This window comes from Onychostoma macrolepis, chromosome 17 (genome assembly GCF_012432095.1).
Source record: "Onychostoma macrolepis isolate SWU-2019 chromosome 17, ASM1243209v1, whole genome shotgun sequence".
Lineage (NCBI taxonomy): Eukaryota > Metazoa > Chordata > Actinopteri > Cypriniformes > Cyprinidae > Onychostoma > Onychostoma macrolepis.
Window position 1 is genome coordinate 17,775,952 of NC_081171.1, and position 17,620 is coordinate 17,793,571.

The 17,620-nt window shown below is 36.0% G+C and overlaps 2 protein-coding genes across 2 annotated transcripts in view; both read right to left on the reverse strand.

Moving 5' to 3' along the window:
• The window catches only part of bahd1 (bromo adjacent homology domain containing 1), a 31,481-nt gene extending 30,955 nt beyond the window's left edge, over positions 1-526 (reverse strand). The window contains exon 1 of the mRNA XM_058750092.1: positions 257-526. The gene's annotated coding sequence lies outside the window, so the exon portion shown is untranslated. The remainder of the gene's footprint in view (positions 1-256) is intronic.
• Positions 527-2,060: 1,534 nt separating this feature from the next.
• On the reverse strand, positions 2,061-16,975 carry ivd (isovaleryl-CoA dehydrogenase). The gene is made up of 12 exons (XM_058748937.1): positions 16,674-16,975; positions 14,939-15,028; positions 14,794-14,845; positions 14,507-14,676; positions 14,204-14,297; positions 12,765-12,895; positions 12,499-12,595; positions 12,320-12,413; positions 12,149-12,230; positions 3,608-3,712; positions 3,405-3,477; positions 2,061-2,973 (listed from the first exon to the last, which is right to left on the reverse strand). Exons 1-12 carry the CDS (start codon positions 16,800-16,802, stop codon positions 2,840-2,842), a joined length of 1,251 nt encoding a protein of 416 aa, XP_058604920.1. The 5' UTR covers positions 16,803-16,975; the 3' UTR covers positions 2,061-2,839.
• Positions 16,976-17,620: the final 645 nt, after the last annotated feature.

A 17,620-nucleotide genomic window follows, 5' to 3' on the forward strand; every position in this document is an offset into this window, starting at 1 on the left:
GTTGAGTACGGGATCTTCTAGTTTTGACGCGTCGCGTCGGAATGTGATGTAGATAGATAACAAGTCTGTCATTATGAATAACGAAACTAAACGATGAATTAGACTTCTTGTTTAAAAGCCCTCTTAAATACTTCACAGTATGACGGGCTTAAATGAAACTTAGGCTAATGCTGGAGGACAGCACGCTAAAAAAAAAAAAAAATCGACTTATGCCTAAAACTTCATTCTTTTAAATGGAGCATGCAGATTCTCTTACCTTGAGTGGTGTCGTGGATTTAAATGACAGAGTTTATTGGTAACACGCACTGCTGCCCCGGTGTCGTTTCTCTCTTGGATACATGGGAAGAGGAGCTCATTGTACTGTCATCCTGAGGAGAACACCTGGAATAGAGCAGACTCATGCAGAACTAACACAAACACTCTTGCCATGGAGTTTACGTAACACCACCATCCGCTGTCAGGGGTGGTGTCACAAAAACCTTAAACGCTCCCTACGTAGACTGCATGGTTAGGTATCATGGTCAACTGAACTGACTCACAACGCGTCTTTGATTCTCTAAAACATGTTGCACTAACCTATTATGCTGAATAATGCGAGTTAGGAACTCGTCTATGATGTCCGTTATGCTGTCTAGGTAGGCAGCTGACTATGATTTGTCACACGGCCACTGTTGACGTATGGCATGCTGGGACAACATGGAGTTTCTTAAAGGGCTATGGGCACATGTGAAACATGAAAGCCCATTATTAATATAGTGGCCCCAAAAAGTATTTAGACACTTGAGATTATGAAATTATTAATTTCACTGCATCAAGTAATGAAATCACACATGAAATCAGCAAGGGAATGATGCTAGAGCTTTTCTCATCAATGACTTTAATTTTTGAGACAGTTTATGACTAGTGGATTTTTGAAGTCAGTTCCCTTCAACACCACACAGGAACATAGTTCATCACATTGACTGACTACAGTTCGTGGACATACGTACATCTGACTAGTAGAAAGTATCAGAATACACTGTGTTTTTATGTTTGAGCCTAGTTCTTATTGAATGTTTTGTGAATTCAACCATCCCTTCAAACAATTCCAATACTGACATCATTTTTGAAACTGCGCTCAGATACAGAAATGGATTTACTTGTTTCTTATATGTTGTCACAAATTATCAATGCATGTTCAATGATCAGTGTATACAAAAGTTTATTTTTTAACTCACAACTAAAAATTACTCTATTTGAAGAAGAAAAAAGAAAAGAAAAAAAGCCAGTGGTCAGTAACTTTTCACACCTGCTCAAAGAATAAACCAGGTGGTTAATATATAGGCTATAAAAAAATAAATGTGACCCTGGATCACAAAACCAGTCTTAAGTTGCTGGGGTATATTTGTAGCAATAGCCAAAAATACATTGTATGGGTCAAAATGATCGAATTTTCTTTTATGCCAAAAATCATTAGGATATTAAGTAAAGATCATGTTCCATGAAGATATTTTGTAAATTTCTTACCGTAAATGTATCAAAACTTAATTTTTGATTAGTAATATGCAATGCTAAGAACTTAATTTTGACAACTTTAAAGGCATTTTTCTCAATATTTAGATTTTTTTGCACCCTCAGATTCCAGATTTTCAAATAGTTGTATCTCAGCCAAATATTGTCCGATCCTAACAAACCATACATCAATGGAAAGATTATTTATTCAGCTTTCATATGATTTATAAATCTCAATTTTGAAAAATTGACACTTAAGATGGAAAACTTAAAACGAAAAACTTAAAACATAAAATGAAAACTGTAAGTGTTGCCTTGGCAACTAATTGAAATAAAACAAGTTTTAGTTGAACTACTAAAATTACTAAACGCTAAAACCAAAATTAAAAATAAATTAAAAAAAGTATTTAATAAAAAAGAAAAATGAAAACATGAAAATAAAAGCTAAACAATTAATAAATGCTGTAATATACACACAACAATAAAATAAAGTAAATTAAGACATTTCCGAAAATAACTAATTAAATCACAGAAAGTATGAGTGACACAACAAATCTGATACCATCAGATGAAAGGAAGATAATGTTTATTCTAAACAATAATTTATTTCAAATACATGAAGCAATTATTCAGTAAGGCAGGATTCTGAAAACCCAAAGGTATGATGGTCAGTACAACAGCTTATTTAAAAAATGTGCTACTTCTTTTGAACATTAATTCAACAATAATACAAAGAAATAAAAGAGGAAAAGAATATCTGCATGACACACATTTCAATAAATGTCCTCTATAAAGAAACCCTTTTTTGTTCATATATGAGAAAGAGCCCCTAATGATGTTAGAGGGGCAGAGGGGATATGCAGAATAGCTTACATGCACGGAGTGACCATGTTCTGAGAAAAAAAACAAACAAGACAACCGCAAGTTCTATACAAGTATCGTGCAACAGAAACACCCATGTCCCATAAAAAGGCTCCTGGGACAAATTAATTCTTCTGGCTGTTTCCATCATCATAAGCATTTTTTTCTTCAGGGAATTTGCACTTAACTGCTCAACTACATCAAATAAATTCAGTTTGTCCTCTTAAAATTACTTGAGGATTGTGCATTTCTTACTATTGAATTTATTCTTATATGTGAGACCATTTCACCATGTATGTATTACAGAACATCATATAACTGCATTTGACATCCAAAGAAAACAGCAAGACATGGTCTTGAAACTGGCTAGCAATTACACTTCATATTAATAAAGGTGTTAAAATTAGGATGCCAGATGAAAATGAAATATCTGGCCACAGCAACCCAGTCTGTGTAGGACCAGATGCTCATTCGTTAAGTGCTGCACTTATTTGAACATGGCATTGAAGGCTCTGCCAATGATCATCCTTCTGACCTCACTGGTTCCAGCTCCGATCTCATAAAGTTTAGCGTCTCTTAAGAAGCGCCCCATTGGGTAGTCATTAATGTAACCGTTTCCACCTGTAAACAGACGCAAGTGTGAGTCAACTAGAACTTGAGTCATAAGACCTGGGCTTATTGAATTAGCAGGACTTAATTTGCTGACAATTTAACAATCCTGAATTGTTCCATTTTTGAGCTCATCTCAAGTTGTTGTCATAGCAACAGGACCAGTCTAACATTAGCTGTTCAAATTGTTGGATCAACATATAAGCATTTACAATCAATCAGCACACAAATGCTCAATTATCTCCCGTTACATAGTACATTCGAAAAACAAAGCATCTATGGCAACAGGTACAAGTTTGACTTGTTTGCCGTTTTATCCACCCAGTAACTCCATGCTGTGGTAAGAATGAATGAAGACAGAAGGGTTTGGCCCTGATCTCTGTCCAAGGTACATTGGGAGCTATTTCTTGTAGTTTTTGCTGTGCTAACTATTAGGCACTCACCCAGGCATTGAATTCCATCCAAGGCAACTTGAGTCGCATTCTCAGCACAATAAAGGATTACCCCAGCACAGTCCTACAATAACAACACAAATCAATACTGCTACTACACACTCTGCAAGGTCTGTATGCATCCTTTCCAGGCCCATATGTAACATTATAAAACAAAGCAGTCAAATAACAAAACCTAGGTAAAGAGCTCTTACCTTAGCACTGAAATGGCCTTTGTCACAAGCACGGGCAACGTTGTATAAATATTGTCGACATGAACTAAGCCGGGTGTACATATCAGCCATTTTTCCTTGCATTAGCTAGTCAATGGGGAAAATTCATTTGATTAATTTTATTGCCAAGGGAACAAATTTGTTTAATAACTTTTCAGAACTTTACATAAATACATAAGATTTTGTGTATAAACAATACTATTAAAAAGCCTCGAGTTTTAAAATGTTTATTAAGAAATCTCCTTTTATTTGATCAAAAATACAGCAAACCATTATACTGAGAAATATTACAATTTAAAAATATCATTTTCGAATTATTTTAAAATGTACTGTAATTTATTTATTTATTCCTGTGATTACAAAACTGAATTTTCAGCAACCATTTCTCTAGTCTTCAGTGTCACATGATCCTTCAGAAATCATTCTAATATGCTGATTTAATACTCAAGAAATATTTCTTAAAGGGATAGTTCACCCAAAAATCTAAATCCTGTCATTAATTACTCACCCTCATGTCGTTTCAAACTCGAGAGACCTTCGGAACACAACATTTTTTTGTAATTGCAATTTATTTTTTTATTGCATCATTTTAACCACTTATAACATTAACATAACAAAACCAAATAACAAACAATGCCCATCTTTTTACAATACTAGTAACAAAAATGAATAAATAAACAAAATAATAAAAATAAATAAATAAGTAAAGTGCATTATGACATACCAAAACTCAAAATATTACTTAATGAAACATCGATAAAATCCAGGTATGGAGTCCAAACTTGAGAAAAAGCTTCAGAAGACATATGAGTAACACAAGTTAAAAATTCTAAGGCAATCATTTCCCTAATAATCTTGTGCCATCCTTTCAAGGATGGGGGTTTGTCTCTGATCCAAGTTAACAAAATATTTTTTCTGGCAGCAAAGGCTAGAATGTCAAATAAGACGACTGTTGAATTTGTTCATCAAGTGTCCAACTGGGAGACCTAAAAATAAAGACGAAGGGTCCAACTGTAGCTCAAGTCCAAACATACGGCTCATACAAATAACAACTTTTGACCAATACGCTCTAATTACTGGACAGTTCCATAATAAATGGGTGTAATCTCCCACTTCCACACTTACATTTAACACATAATGGTGAATTGCTTAAGTCAAACTTGCTTCTAAGAAGCGGCGTAATATGCAATCTATGCACAATCCTGAGCTGAATAGCTTTGGCCCTGTTGCAAATAGAGATCTTATTTGCTTGACTCCAAACCAGTTCCCATTTCTCCTCTGTGATGGTCAAATGAAACTCCGCCTCCCATAATCTTCTAAGATCCTGGGTGTTCACCACTTCGTATGAGCAAAGGGCATTATAAAAGCATGTGCTCTGCTTACATGACGGTGGATTCAGCAGAATCTTCTCTATAACTGACGTGGAGGAGTTAGTTACAAGAGAGGTACTTTTAAAAATATAATCCCTTATTTGATGAAATCTAAAGAAATTAAATCTGGGCAGCTTATATTTTACAACCAAATCTTCAAAAGACATTAAAGAACCTTCATTAAACAAATCACAAAGTCTGCATATCCCAAAAGTGTTCCAAGTTTTGAAACCGGAATCTGAGAGACTAGGCAAAAACTCTGGGTTATTGTAAACGGGGGTTAGAGAAGAAGACAAGTCAGCCCTACCCTCTATCTTGCGTATAATACACCAGACCTTCCATGTATTACATACAATTCTGTTATTACATAATGCCCTAATTACCTTAAAACGTCCAACAAATAATAGATTTTGAAGAGGGCAAGGTGACTGAGAAGCCTCTAAATCAAGCCAAGTAGATTTAGGGTCCTCTTTAAGCCATTCAGCTATGAATCTGAGCTGACAGGCCAATTGGTATTTTCTAACATTTGGCAAATCTAAGCCCCCCGAAGCACCAGAAAGCTGCAATTTACAAAATTTTTAGTCTTGGCTTCTGCTTATTCCATATAAATTATCCAAGCCATCCATTTAATCCCTTAATTCTTTTATTCGGCAATAAGATTGGTATCATCTGTAGTGGATAAAGAAGCCTGGGCATTATATTCATCTTAACTACAGCAATCCTGCCTAGCCAGAAGAGAGGAAGATCTGACCATCTAATTAGATCGCTACGAATTTTATGCAACAGTGGGATAAAATTGACTTTGGACAATTGACAGATCATGGGGGTAATATTAATTCCTAAATATTTAAAACCAGATTCCGAAATCTTAAATGGAAAAGACGACATATTAATTACACGTATGCTTGGGTGTTTTAGATGCAAATTCCCAAATTAATTAATAATATCTATACTAAACTTGGCACTGAAGATTCAAAATCTGAAAGTAAAAGCAGAATATCATCAGCATAAAGGGAGATTTTATGCTCTTTAGCACCTACCGACACCCCAGACACGGTCGTATCTCCTCTAATTGCCTGAGCCAGCGGCTCTATCGCCAAAGCAAAAAGCAACGGGGAAAGGGGACAGCCCTGTCTAGTGCCCTGAAGCAGAGGAAAGTTGTCCGACCTATGACCGTTAGTGACAACGGCTGCAGTAGGTGCAGAATAAAGTAAGCGAAACCAACGAATAAAGTTGTCACCGAGGCCAAAACTTTCTAGACTGTAAAATAAATAAGGCCACTCCACATGGTCAAAGGCCTTCTCCGCATCTAAAGATAAGATAAGGGTGTCAATATTGCAATTATGAGATAGCTCAAGGACATTAAGAAGCCATCTAATGTTGTTACTAGAACTTCTACCCTTAATAAAGCCTGTTTGGTCTTCATCTATTAAAGATGGAAGTATTTTATCCAATCGTATAATGCGAGGATTTTGGAGAGCAGCTTTAAATCTACGCTCACCAAAGAAATTGTTCTGTAGGACCCACAATCCTCCGGGTCTTTCCCTTTTTTTAAAACAAGAGAGATATTGGCCTCTCTAAGTGACTGAGGCAACTTATTCATTATAAAAGAATGGTCATACATCTTTATACACTTCGCTTCCTAGACCATCCGGACCTGGAGACTTACCGGATTGCAACCTACGTAAAGCCACTAAGGCTTCCTCCTTTGAAATGGGGGCATTCAAGGTTGTTCTTTGTTCATCGGATATACTAGGGAGCGTTAAGCTATCAAAAAACATTTTCATAGCAGTATATTGATGAGGAGAATATTCGGAGTGATATAAATCAGAATAAAACTGCTTAAATGTAGAATCGAATGATTGTTCCCCCTTAGAATCCCTAATAGAGCTAATGAATTGTGAACTAAATTTATTCTTCAATAAATAAGATAAATACTTATTAGGTTTATTTCCGTGTTCATACAATCTTTGCTTTGAAAATAATATTTTAGTGTTAGCTTGCTGTGATAACAATGAGTCCAGGGAGAAGGATCATTTATGTACCAGTAGCCGTTTTGAGGTCTAGTTCCAAGCACTCCTGCTTCTCTACTCGTTTCCGTTTTTTTGTAATGGAATAAGATATGACTAGTCCTCTGATGTAGGCTTTACAAGTCTTCCATAACAGAGATGCATCATCGATCGACTCTGAATTAATTGACCAAAAAATCTTGAATTCAGCATTAAGAAGCGAAAGAAACTTGTTATCTTTAAGCAATAGTGTGTTGAATCTCCAGCACTTAGCAGATATTGGAGGTCCTCCTACTAACATGTCCAGTGTTATCAAAGCATGATCGAAAACAATAATGTTACTTATAGTACAAATGGAGACATATTGCAGAATTGCACTCAGAACAAAAAAATAATCGATCCTAGAATAAGATTTATGAGGAGGGGAGTAAAATGTAAATTCTGTTCGCAATGGAGTACGCCAGACATCAGTGTAACATAACTCTTCACATAAAGCAGATAACGTTTTAGATTGCTTAGAAGGAGGGCAATTCTTAGAAGGGAGTCTATCCAATAAAGGGTTCAACAAACAATTAACCCCCCCCCCCTCCCCTATAATCACTGTACCAGTTGCAATATCTAAGACATCTGAAAAAGCCTTTGTGAGAAGCTCAGGAGAAAAGTTTAGCGGAGAATATATATTTAAAAGTGTTATCTCTTCTCCATACAATAGCCCTTTAACAATAACATAACAACCTCGCTTATCCTTAACACAATTTAAAATCTTAAAATGTACATTTCTATTCACAAGGATAACTACCCCCCCTACTACTCGTTGTGAAGGAAGAAAAATAAATATGACCAATCCACTTATGTCTAAGACTATAGAGCGCTCTTTGTCATTCAAATGGGTCTCCTGCAACAGGGCCAAATCAACACGTTCCTTATTTAGCCAATCAAAAACCTTCCGGATTTTAAGTTTACCATGCAAACCCCTTACATTCCAAGTATTAACCATCTATATAATACATTTTAATGTAATGAGTACATAGAAAGGAGAATAAAGATAAACTAAAGCTTTTCATCCATACAGTCCTCTGCACTAACATTTCACAAAAAGTAAAGAAAAACAAATACACAAAAATAAAAAATACACGCATTTCTGGGCAGTAGAACATACAGTAGAATTTGGAAACCAAATGTAACAAGGTCATAAGATGAAAATAATAACAACCTTAATAAAAATAAAACTCGAAAAAGAAAAGGAGGCATTTTTCCTCGTCATAGAAGGAATTCAAGTCCCAAAAAGGCATCGCTTCCATTTAGAAAGTCCAACAGAACACTGGATATAACATTGCATAGCGGGCTCCGATCTCCTGCAAGGGATGTTTAACCGAATCAAATTCCCGCCTTCGGTGCACAGCGGCGGAGAAATCTTGATGAAAAGATACCTTGCTGTTCTCAAAGCACAGATTTCCATCCATGGACAACTTTCTACTAGCATCAAGAATCCTCTGTTTATCTCCGAAGTTATGCATGCGCACCACCATCAGTCTGGGTCTCTCCTTGACACCTGGTCTTGGAGCTAGAGTGCGGTGAGCTCTTTCAGTCTTCATGTAGCCTCCTTTTGTCTGCAAATGAAGAAACTCTAGGATCCATTTTTGGAGAAATGACACCGTACTAGAGCCCTCCGCCCCTTCAGGTAAGCCGTGAATGCGAATATTTTTGCGCCGTCCTCTGTTCTCTAAATCGTCAACGTGTTCAGTAAGTGATGCAACTTGACTTTCAAGGGTTAGAACACGGGCCTGCATACTCTCAGCTAACTCCTCCGCCGAGGCGATTCTTCGTTCGGCCTCATCCAGCCGAGTCTTGCAATTCTCCAGTTGTTGAGTTGTTGCTGGGCTTAACTCAAAATCACCGCTAGCTTCGCCCTCACAATGTTCCGGTGAATCATCCGACGCAGTCGGGGAAGAGTCCTTCTCGTTTTTTTTTTTGGCAGTACAAGGCATTTTCGAGAAAGATTGTGGCCAGAAAGATTCCAAAGACATGATACTAAAATGACATAACCAAAGCCGTGAGGTTGCGTCCAAATTATCAAAGTAATTAGCTGACTGGTGCGGGAGCTGATGAAAACCGCTGTTACTCCCTGTCCACCATCTTGCACCCCCCACCTAAATTAAGAAATTTTTTATGGAATCTGACAGCTCTCTGACCGTCCATAGACAGCAAGGGTTCTTACACGATCAAGGTCCAGAAACGTAGCAAGGAGATCGGTAAAATAATCCACGTGACATCAGGGGTTCAAACTTAATTTTACGAAACTACGAGAATAATTTTTTTATGCAAAGAAAACAAAAATAACAACTTTATTGTCTCCTCTATGCCAGCGTAGCACCATTTTGGAGAATATCCGCTAGATGGAAACTGTGTATGCTCTTCTGTGTCAGCCGCACCGCAAGGATGAAGGAAATCAGGCATCAGGTATGCTGCTAACACAGAAGAGAGTACACAGTTTGCGTCCACTAGTGGTGGGCAGATTGATCCTAATATCGATAGTATCGATACCAACGTTGGTATCGGTATCGGATCAATACTAGCCTGATTAGATCGATACTTTAGGTTAATTTTCTCTCCTCTACACTTAATATATTGCTTAATACAGTCAACAAAGAATAGACATTTCTGTGTGTTTATATACCGCTCTTTTTACATCTCGTATGCAAACATTACTGCTCCTCCCCTGCTTTAGTGTTTTGTTATGTTTTGCAAACTCCTTTAAGAAAGGCAAATAGCTTTAAGGTGAATGTAATATTTTAGTCATATCAACATAAGTTATTGTTAATTTTCAAAGTGTAATTGGTCATTTAAATATATGTTATTAAAAAGGAAAAAGTATCGGTATCGGCGATACTTGCCCTGTATTTACTTGGTATGGGATCGATACCAAAATTTGCAGTATCGCACACCCTGACGCTAGGGAAGATTCCCCGATTCGCTCGGTGCATCGGCAAAAAAAGTTAACCATGCAATGCATCGGTTTAAAAAGTGTGCATCGGCTACAAGTTGGCATTTGTATCGCGATGCACCGTTTCTAACACATTTGCATCGGTAAAAATCGATTACTTTATTTATATAGAGACTAGTGGATGCGCTACACTTTTATTGTTTATAATGTGACCAATATTTTATATGTAGATTGATTTCTCCTCTCAAAACTGTTTCTCAAGCGCGTTCTCTCATCACCGCTGCGCGTGAATATGACGAATCACAACAATACTACGGAGACATGAGGAAAAACGGAGATTAAAGTACAAAACCTGACTTGAAATAACGTAAATCAATCGGGGCTAAAGCGGTTATAAACGACAATGTAAATTCACACAATCTCACTAATTTGTGCACGCTTATTCTTAATCAGCCCATATTGTCGATCAAGGATCAAATCGATCGACCATGGTAAACAGCGAATATATTTGTGCTGTTTAATGCATTTGAGACGTTGTGTTTTCCTCAGTGCATAACTGACATGTCACGACTATATTTTTCATCTGTAAATGCTAGAAAGTCATGTAAATATTTTCCATTTTGCTGTCAGGAGTGGGCAGGCTTTACGCGAGTGGACGGGCATTGCTGCGCGCATGCGCTCTAAACATACGGAGCGTAATAATTCCGAGTCAAATATGCATTTTGCTAAAATATTCGTTGTTTGACATTAAATGTGCCATTTATAGAATTTTAAACCTACATATAGGTATATTTTTATGATAGCAAAGTTACTTTATGATAGTAACTGTAAAGGTACTATTGTAATGGGTAAATAAAATAAGCTGATGCAGTCCTAATTACTAGCTCAGATGAGTCTTATAGCAGTTAAAATGTAGTTTTAATTTAGTGATTTTAACTTTTAGTTTAGTGATTTTAATGCTTTAAAGAGCAATGTTAGATTGTAATGTTCTAATGCTATCTGTTCTAACTATAAAAGGTACAGCTGTCATAAAACCAGAGAGAAAGAATGCATGGCTATGATAGTATGTGATAGAGTCAGTAATAAAATCATTGCATTCATATTGGTCAGTGTTAAAGGAGCTCAGCTTAGCCTGACAGTTCCCAGCATAAGCTGCCACAGTGACTGAGGTTGATCTTTGTTAAATTTGCTTTATAGTGAGTCAGACTAACTGAATTAAGGCTGGCCTATTTGGTAAACTTGTTTTATGAAACAGGCCTTGAGGCGTTAGCAGTCAGAAGACACATAAGTTAATTTATGATTTGCTGTCTGTCTGAACCAAAGAAATAAAAGCAATCGTATTTTTTTTCCATTGCATCGAATCACATTGTGTTGAATCGAATCGAAATCGGATCGCACTACATCGTTATAGGGGTGTATCGCATCGCTAGCTGCTTCATATGTATCTTCAATGTATCGTATCATTGGTTATGCATCGAGACGCGTATCGCATCGGCCTCGGTTATGGAGATGCACATCCCTATGTGGCGTCGCGGTGGAAACAAATTTGAATAAAGTCGTTATTTATTTATTTTCTTTTGCGCACAAAAAGTTTTCTCGTAGCTTCGTAAAATTACGGTTGAACCCCTGATGTCACATCGATTATTTCAACGATCTCCTTGCTATGTTTCTGGACCTTGATCGTGTAAGGACCCTTGCTGTCTATGGAGGGTTTGAGAGCTCTCAGATTCCATCAAAAATATCTTAAATTGTGTTCCGAGGATGAATGGAGGATGTGAAACGACATGAGGGTGAGTGTCACTTTTTATCAAACCTTACTGAATAAAAAGTATAAATTTCTTTCAAAAGACCTTATACTTCTTAAGCATAATGATGGATATGAGTAGTAATATGGTTCTTTTTATATGCCAAAAAATTATTATAAAGTGATACCTATGATTTATGGTGAAATAAGGATCCAATTAAAACCAGTTTTAACTTTTTATATTCAGTATTTTAATTTGTTGGACATGTAACAGGTTGTTGAGCGCATATATAGTGCAACATTTTTAAAGCCTGGGAAACATCTCATGTAAAAGTATTATTTAAGAATAAATAAATAAATAAATAAATTAACCTGGAAATATCATGGAAGAATGTTTGTTGGCAAACAGTGATTTCATCTATTAGTAGACAAACATAAAATATGTTGAAAGCATACCTGGAAGTGTCCGATTTTCTGTCCAAAGGCTTCACGAACATGTAGGTAAGGAACTGCATGGTCAAGCACAGCTTGCATGATGCTGAGGGAATGCAGAAAATTTGCCAAAAATAACTATTTGACAATTTAAATTTTAAGCATGCTACTGAAAATAAACAGAGCAACAATTACCCAACAGGTCCAGAAGCCAGGACGAGTCTCTCTAGGTCCAAGCCACTCATCATAACATATACTCCTTTATTTAACGGGCCCAATATGTTTTCCTCTGAAAGCACAACAGACGTCTTAATCTGCTGTTTGGACCTCCAACGTATTCAGACTCACAAATATGCATAATAGACTTCACACACCAGGGACCTTGCAGTCTTCAAAGACGAGTTCACAGGTGTTAGATCCTCTCATTCCCAGTTTATCCAGCTTCTGCGCTGTGCTAAATCCTGGCATGCCCTTCAAGAACACAAGCACAATGACTATGATATGCTTATCTATTGAAGCTGCTGCCTTCTTGATCAACAGATTAAAAATGAAACATTCAATCAGAAACTCAGCGCTAGGTGTAATATGATTTCAGACTGAACAGTCAATCATTCAGTATGAATGGTTCGGCTTCTCTAACCTTCTCTACAATGAAAGCAGTGATGCCACGGGCTGCTGCCTCTGGGTCTGTTTTAGCATACACAATCAGAACATCTGCGTCTGGTCCGTTCGTAATCCAGAACTTATTACCGTTCAACACGTAATGATCCCCTTTAAGATGACAGATCAAAGAGAAAAGAAGGTTAAAATACAGCCAAACATGTGTTGTCAGGGATTGTCTGGTTAGCAACAGGGGAAAGATGCATCTTTTATTCAGACGGCATTCAAAAGTAGTTATTGTATAATGATGAAATTATTTTTTTTGCAGACAATACAAATCACTAATACTGTAGGTCATTATAGTAGATGTTTTGCCAGTTTCTTTGAAAGGCCCTGCAATTGTATAAATATGGATTACAAACACTAATAGTAGCAACAATATATCAATAACATTTTATTATATTGATTTTTAAAAATTTAAATCACTAGAAATATATCAGCCGATGTACATTTATCTGTGGTATATTTATATTAATAATTTAATAACTGTTAAATGTAATCTTTAGTAATGCAATCTCAAATGCAAAAATAAATGTATATTTTTCATACTTTGCATTATAATGCTGTGATGTCTAAGTGACTGGTTTTAGTTTTTAGTGATTTATTTCGATTTATTTAGCCAAAACAATATCAGTTTTTAATATCAGCCATTTATCAGTTATCATCCGTAACAAAATAAGTGGCTTATCAGAATCATTTGAATATTGGTGCATTCCTAATAAAAACATTTGTCTAAAAAACAACTGTTCAAAAGTCTGGAGTCTGTATGATTTTTTTTTTTTTTTACTGTTTTTGAAAGACACCGCTTGTGTTTATCAAGTCAGCATTTAATTGATAAAAATACAGTATTATTACAACTTATAAGAGCTGTTTCCTATTTGAATGTATTTTAAAATGTAATTCATTCCTGTGATTGCAAAGCTGAATTTTTAACATCATTACTCCAGTCTTCTGTGTCACATTATCCTTCAGAAATCATTCTACCATGCTGATCTGGTGCTCAAGAAACTTTTCTTCTTATTATTATCAATATTCAAAACAGTTGTGTTGCTTAATATTTTTGTGAAAACGGATTCATTTTTCCTGGATTCTTTAATGAATAGAAAGTTCAAAAGAACAGCATTGATATGAAATCTTCTGTAACATTACAAATGTTTTTACTGTCACTACTGTTAGTAGTATAAAAATAAGCATACATTTTTTTTTTACAAATAAAATCTCACTGATCTCAAACTTCTGACCAGTAGTGTATATGAAAGGACAACATATCTGACAAATCAGTCAACAAATATGCTGTAACATACATGTATATCTAACCAGTTATGACAAGTCCATGGCACTGATGTAATGTTGCTTATTATAGCAACAGACAGTGGTGAATAACAGAGCAGCACAGAGTGCTAACAGAAGGCCAGTCACCTTGTTTTTTCGCTGTCAGTTTCATGGACACCACATCAGAGCCAGAGTTGGGCTCACTCATGGCCAAGGCACCCACATGTTCCCCTGTCATCAACTGAAGCACAAACATATGCATAATTGTAAAAAACAACTGCACCCCAAAAATCCATAAATAACCTAAATACATTTAATTAGTCTGCATTTACAAAATGGATTTTCCCTAATGCATCATGTCATGGGTCAGTTTAAAAAAAGCTAGCTTATTAGAAAATGTAATAGACATCAATTTTGCTCTGCTAAATGAATAAATGTGTTGACTCGCACCTTCGGGATGTATTTCTCTTTCTGTTTCTGGTTTGCATGTCGAACCATCTGATTTACACACAAGTTGGAGTGCGCGCCATAGCTGAGAGCAATAGCTGCTGACACACGGGAGATCTCCTCCATCACAATCACATGATCAAGGTAGCCCAATCCTGTTCCACCGTACTCCACTGCACACATGGATAAAAACATCACAAGAGAATCCCATCAGACTGTGCTCAATACTGTCTCAGCAACAGTTATCTCATAGACAATGGTTTTTGAAGACAGCCTATAAATGGTCCAACCTGGAGCAGTAACTCCAAGTAGTCCAAGCTCACCCATCTCCTTCCAAAAGTCCTAGTTTTAAAAACAGATCATATTTGTTAGGATTCATTACTCAGGATTATTACAGAAAGACTCCTGAGATACGTGTCATGTACGGGAACTCACCCTCATGCGGGGAAACTCGTTTTTCTTGTCAATCTCATCAGCGTAGGGAGCGAGTTTCTCCTGGCAGAATCTCTGGACTGTTTGTCTGAGCTGGTGTTCAAAACAAAGATGTATGATAAGCACAGGGCAGACTGTCTACAAATGACATGAGCTGCCAAATACCTCAACAAAACAATTCTATGATGTTAAATGTGCACTTTTAGTGCAAGTCTTTTTTTTTCCCTTACAAAAAATTAAATAAAAAATACAGTGGCAGTAACAGCATGGTATAGTAATGGCCTTAATTAACATTGTGCTGCATGATTTCCATATTCATACGATGTGGTATTTTCATGGTGCTCCAAAGATAATCAAGGTATTACAGTGACCAACATACCATGGTTTTACCTTTTCTGTCTGAGAGGGCAGGGGAGACAGTGCCTTCTCCTCAAAAAATAAACATTTTAACAGCCCAAACACAAAACAAATATTATTTCTAATGCATGCATTCCACTAATGTTTGTAAGTAATCCTGTCCAGTAGCACCTCTATGCCTGCAGTAATCAATACACTTGCAGAATAAGTAATAATATAAAAAGTTATTTTTGTAACAACAATTAACAAAAGCCAACCACAGTTAGTGTTAAAAAAAATAAGATATATAAATCATTGATGCGATTTTGTTATAATAAAGAGCATATTAGGCTACATATGTACACTATTCATATGTTTAGGGTCAGATACAGTAAAAACAATAACATTGTGAAATAATATTAAAATTTAAAATAACCTCAATCTATTTCAATGTATTTTTAAATGGATATTCTTCCGGCAATCATTACTCCAGTCTTCAGTGTGACACGGTCCTTCAGAAATCATTTTAATATGCTGATTTGCTGCTTAAGAGACCATTCTTATTACAATGTTGAAAACAGATCTGTCGTATTTTTTCAGGGCCCTTAATGAACAGAAAGCTCAAAAGAACAGCATTTATTTAAAATAGAAATCTTTTGTAATATTAAATGTATTTATTTTACTTTTGCTGAATGAAAGTATTCATTCATTTAAATATATATATATATATATATATATATATATATATATATATACACTGCTCAGAACTTTGAAGGTTAGTGTCTATAGTAAAATAAACTTTTTTAGCATAAAGAAATGGGTTACTTCATACACATTTAACCTGGGCACCATTAAACATAAAACATTTCATTTCAGAAGACCACCACTTACATTTCTGTAAGTTGTGTTATGACTTTCCAGTGGGCTTCTATCAAAGCTAATAAAGTACATATAAACTGATCGTGTCCAATCAAAACGCGCCGTCCGTTCACACCCACTCAGCACAGGCAGCATAGAAAGCATGTTAGTCTACCATATATTAAAACCCGAAAATATTTGTAACTTTTAACTTAACTTCTAACTGTACTTCAATTTTTCAATTTCAAGGTTGGATCTGTATTTCGTGTGTTTTTAATGTCAGGAACACGACCGCTCTGTAACAGTTTCTTGGCCAGTCAGTGTGAATGATGCTCTAATTGAAAATGAATACAATTGCGTAATATTGAAAAATGCCTGGCAACTAAATGAAAACAGTCTTAAGTTCCTAAAATTGTGTCAAAGGTCGTCATGTATGCTAGCCCTGGAAACTAGCTCATTCCTGTGAAACGTGAACAAGACTAACAATAAACGGTGACATTTCACGAGCTTTGGCTCCAGGTTTGGTAACCAGGTGTGAGGATACCTGGATCTGCTCCTCGGTGAGACCGTTCACGATGTCGTCCACGGGAACAGCTCCAGCGCATCCACGACGCGAAACACTGACATTTGCCACTCTTTGACAAAGACGCAGTGCTCTTCTGACAGCCAACATTTTGGGAATTGCAGCGACTGCAGAACAAAACTAGGAAAACCTGTTGAGTTAATTATGTAATTGCACTTGGACAGGTAAAAAGTCCAGGGAAGCAATCCAATGCTCTGGAAAGAATTCCGCTCTTCTTCTCTTGTGTTGTGTGCGTGACCTCTAGCTGCCACTGCAGCTTTACTGCCACCTACTGCGAGGAACTACAAACTACAGCACAACGCTACGACAACCGTCACAAAACACTGTGAAATATGCTACAGTAAAAACTCTTCATTGGTTCACTGTAAGTTACGTTAACATATTCGGTAAAAAATAACTGAAAAATATGTCAAAACAAGATAAAATAAACTTTCCTTAACAGGAAAGATCCCAGTTTGTTAAAAAACAATAGCTTAGGCTACATGATATTTTACTTTAAAATGTTTTCTAGTAAATTGTTTAAAAGTTAAAAGTAAGAATTATTTTCTGATTTACAGAGAAAATTATATTTAATAAATCAATGTGGTTAAGGGCAAAATATTGTTGACTATAATGTTTTTAGAAGAAAAAAAAACGTATATGCATGCATTAAGGTGAAATTGTCTGCTTATGGAATGTTTTGTGTTATTTAGTTGATGTTTATGTCATTATTTTTGTGCCGTGTGTTATGTGTTTTGCTTTTGTATGACCACAGTTACTGGAAAGGGCAATTCTGATGAAATTTTAAGTCATCATGTGACCTTTAATTATACATCAGTTTTATTATCAGTAAGCTACATTTTATAATAACAACCAGATTTTATTGCTCCAATAGTTTGGTAGTATTATATAATTTAATGGCAGCTTCT

Excerpts from the sequence above, each read along its gene's own strand:
- ivd (XM_058748937.1), bottom strand. The coding sequence starts at position 16,802 with ATGTTGGCTGTCAGAAGAGCACTGCGTCTTTGTCAAAGAGTGGCAAAT. Across the intron at positions 14,677-14,793 it reads ACTTGGAGTTACTGCTCCAG|TGGAGTACGGTGGAACAGGA; the intron begins GTTGGACCATTT and ends CCATGTGTGCAG. Across the intron at positions 3,478-3,607 it reads AAGGCCATTTCAGTGCTAAG|GACTGTGCTGGGGTAATCCT; the intron begins GTAAGAGCTCTT and ends TTGTTATTGTAG.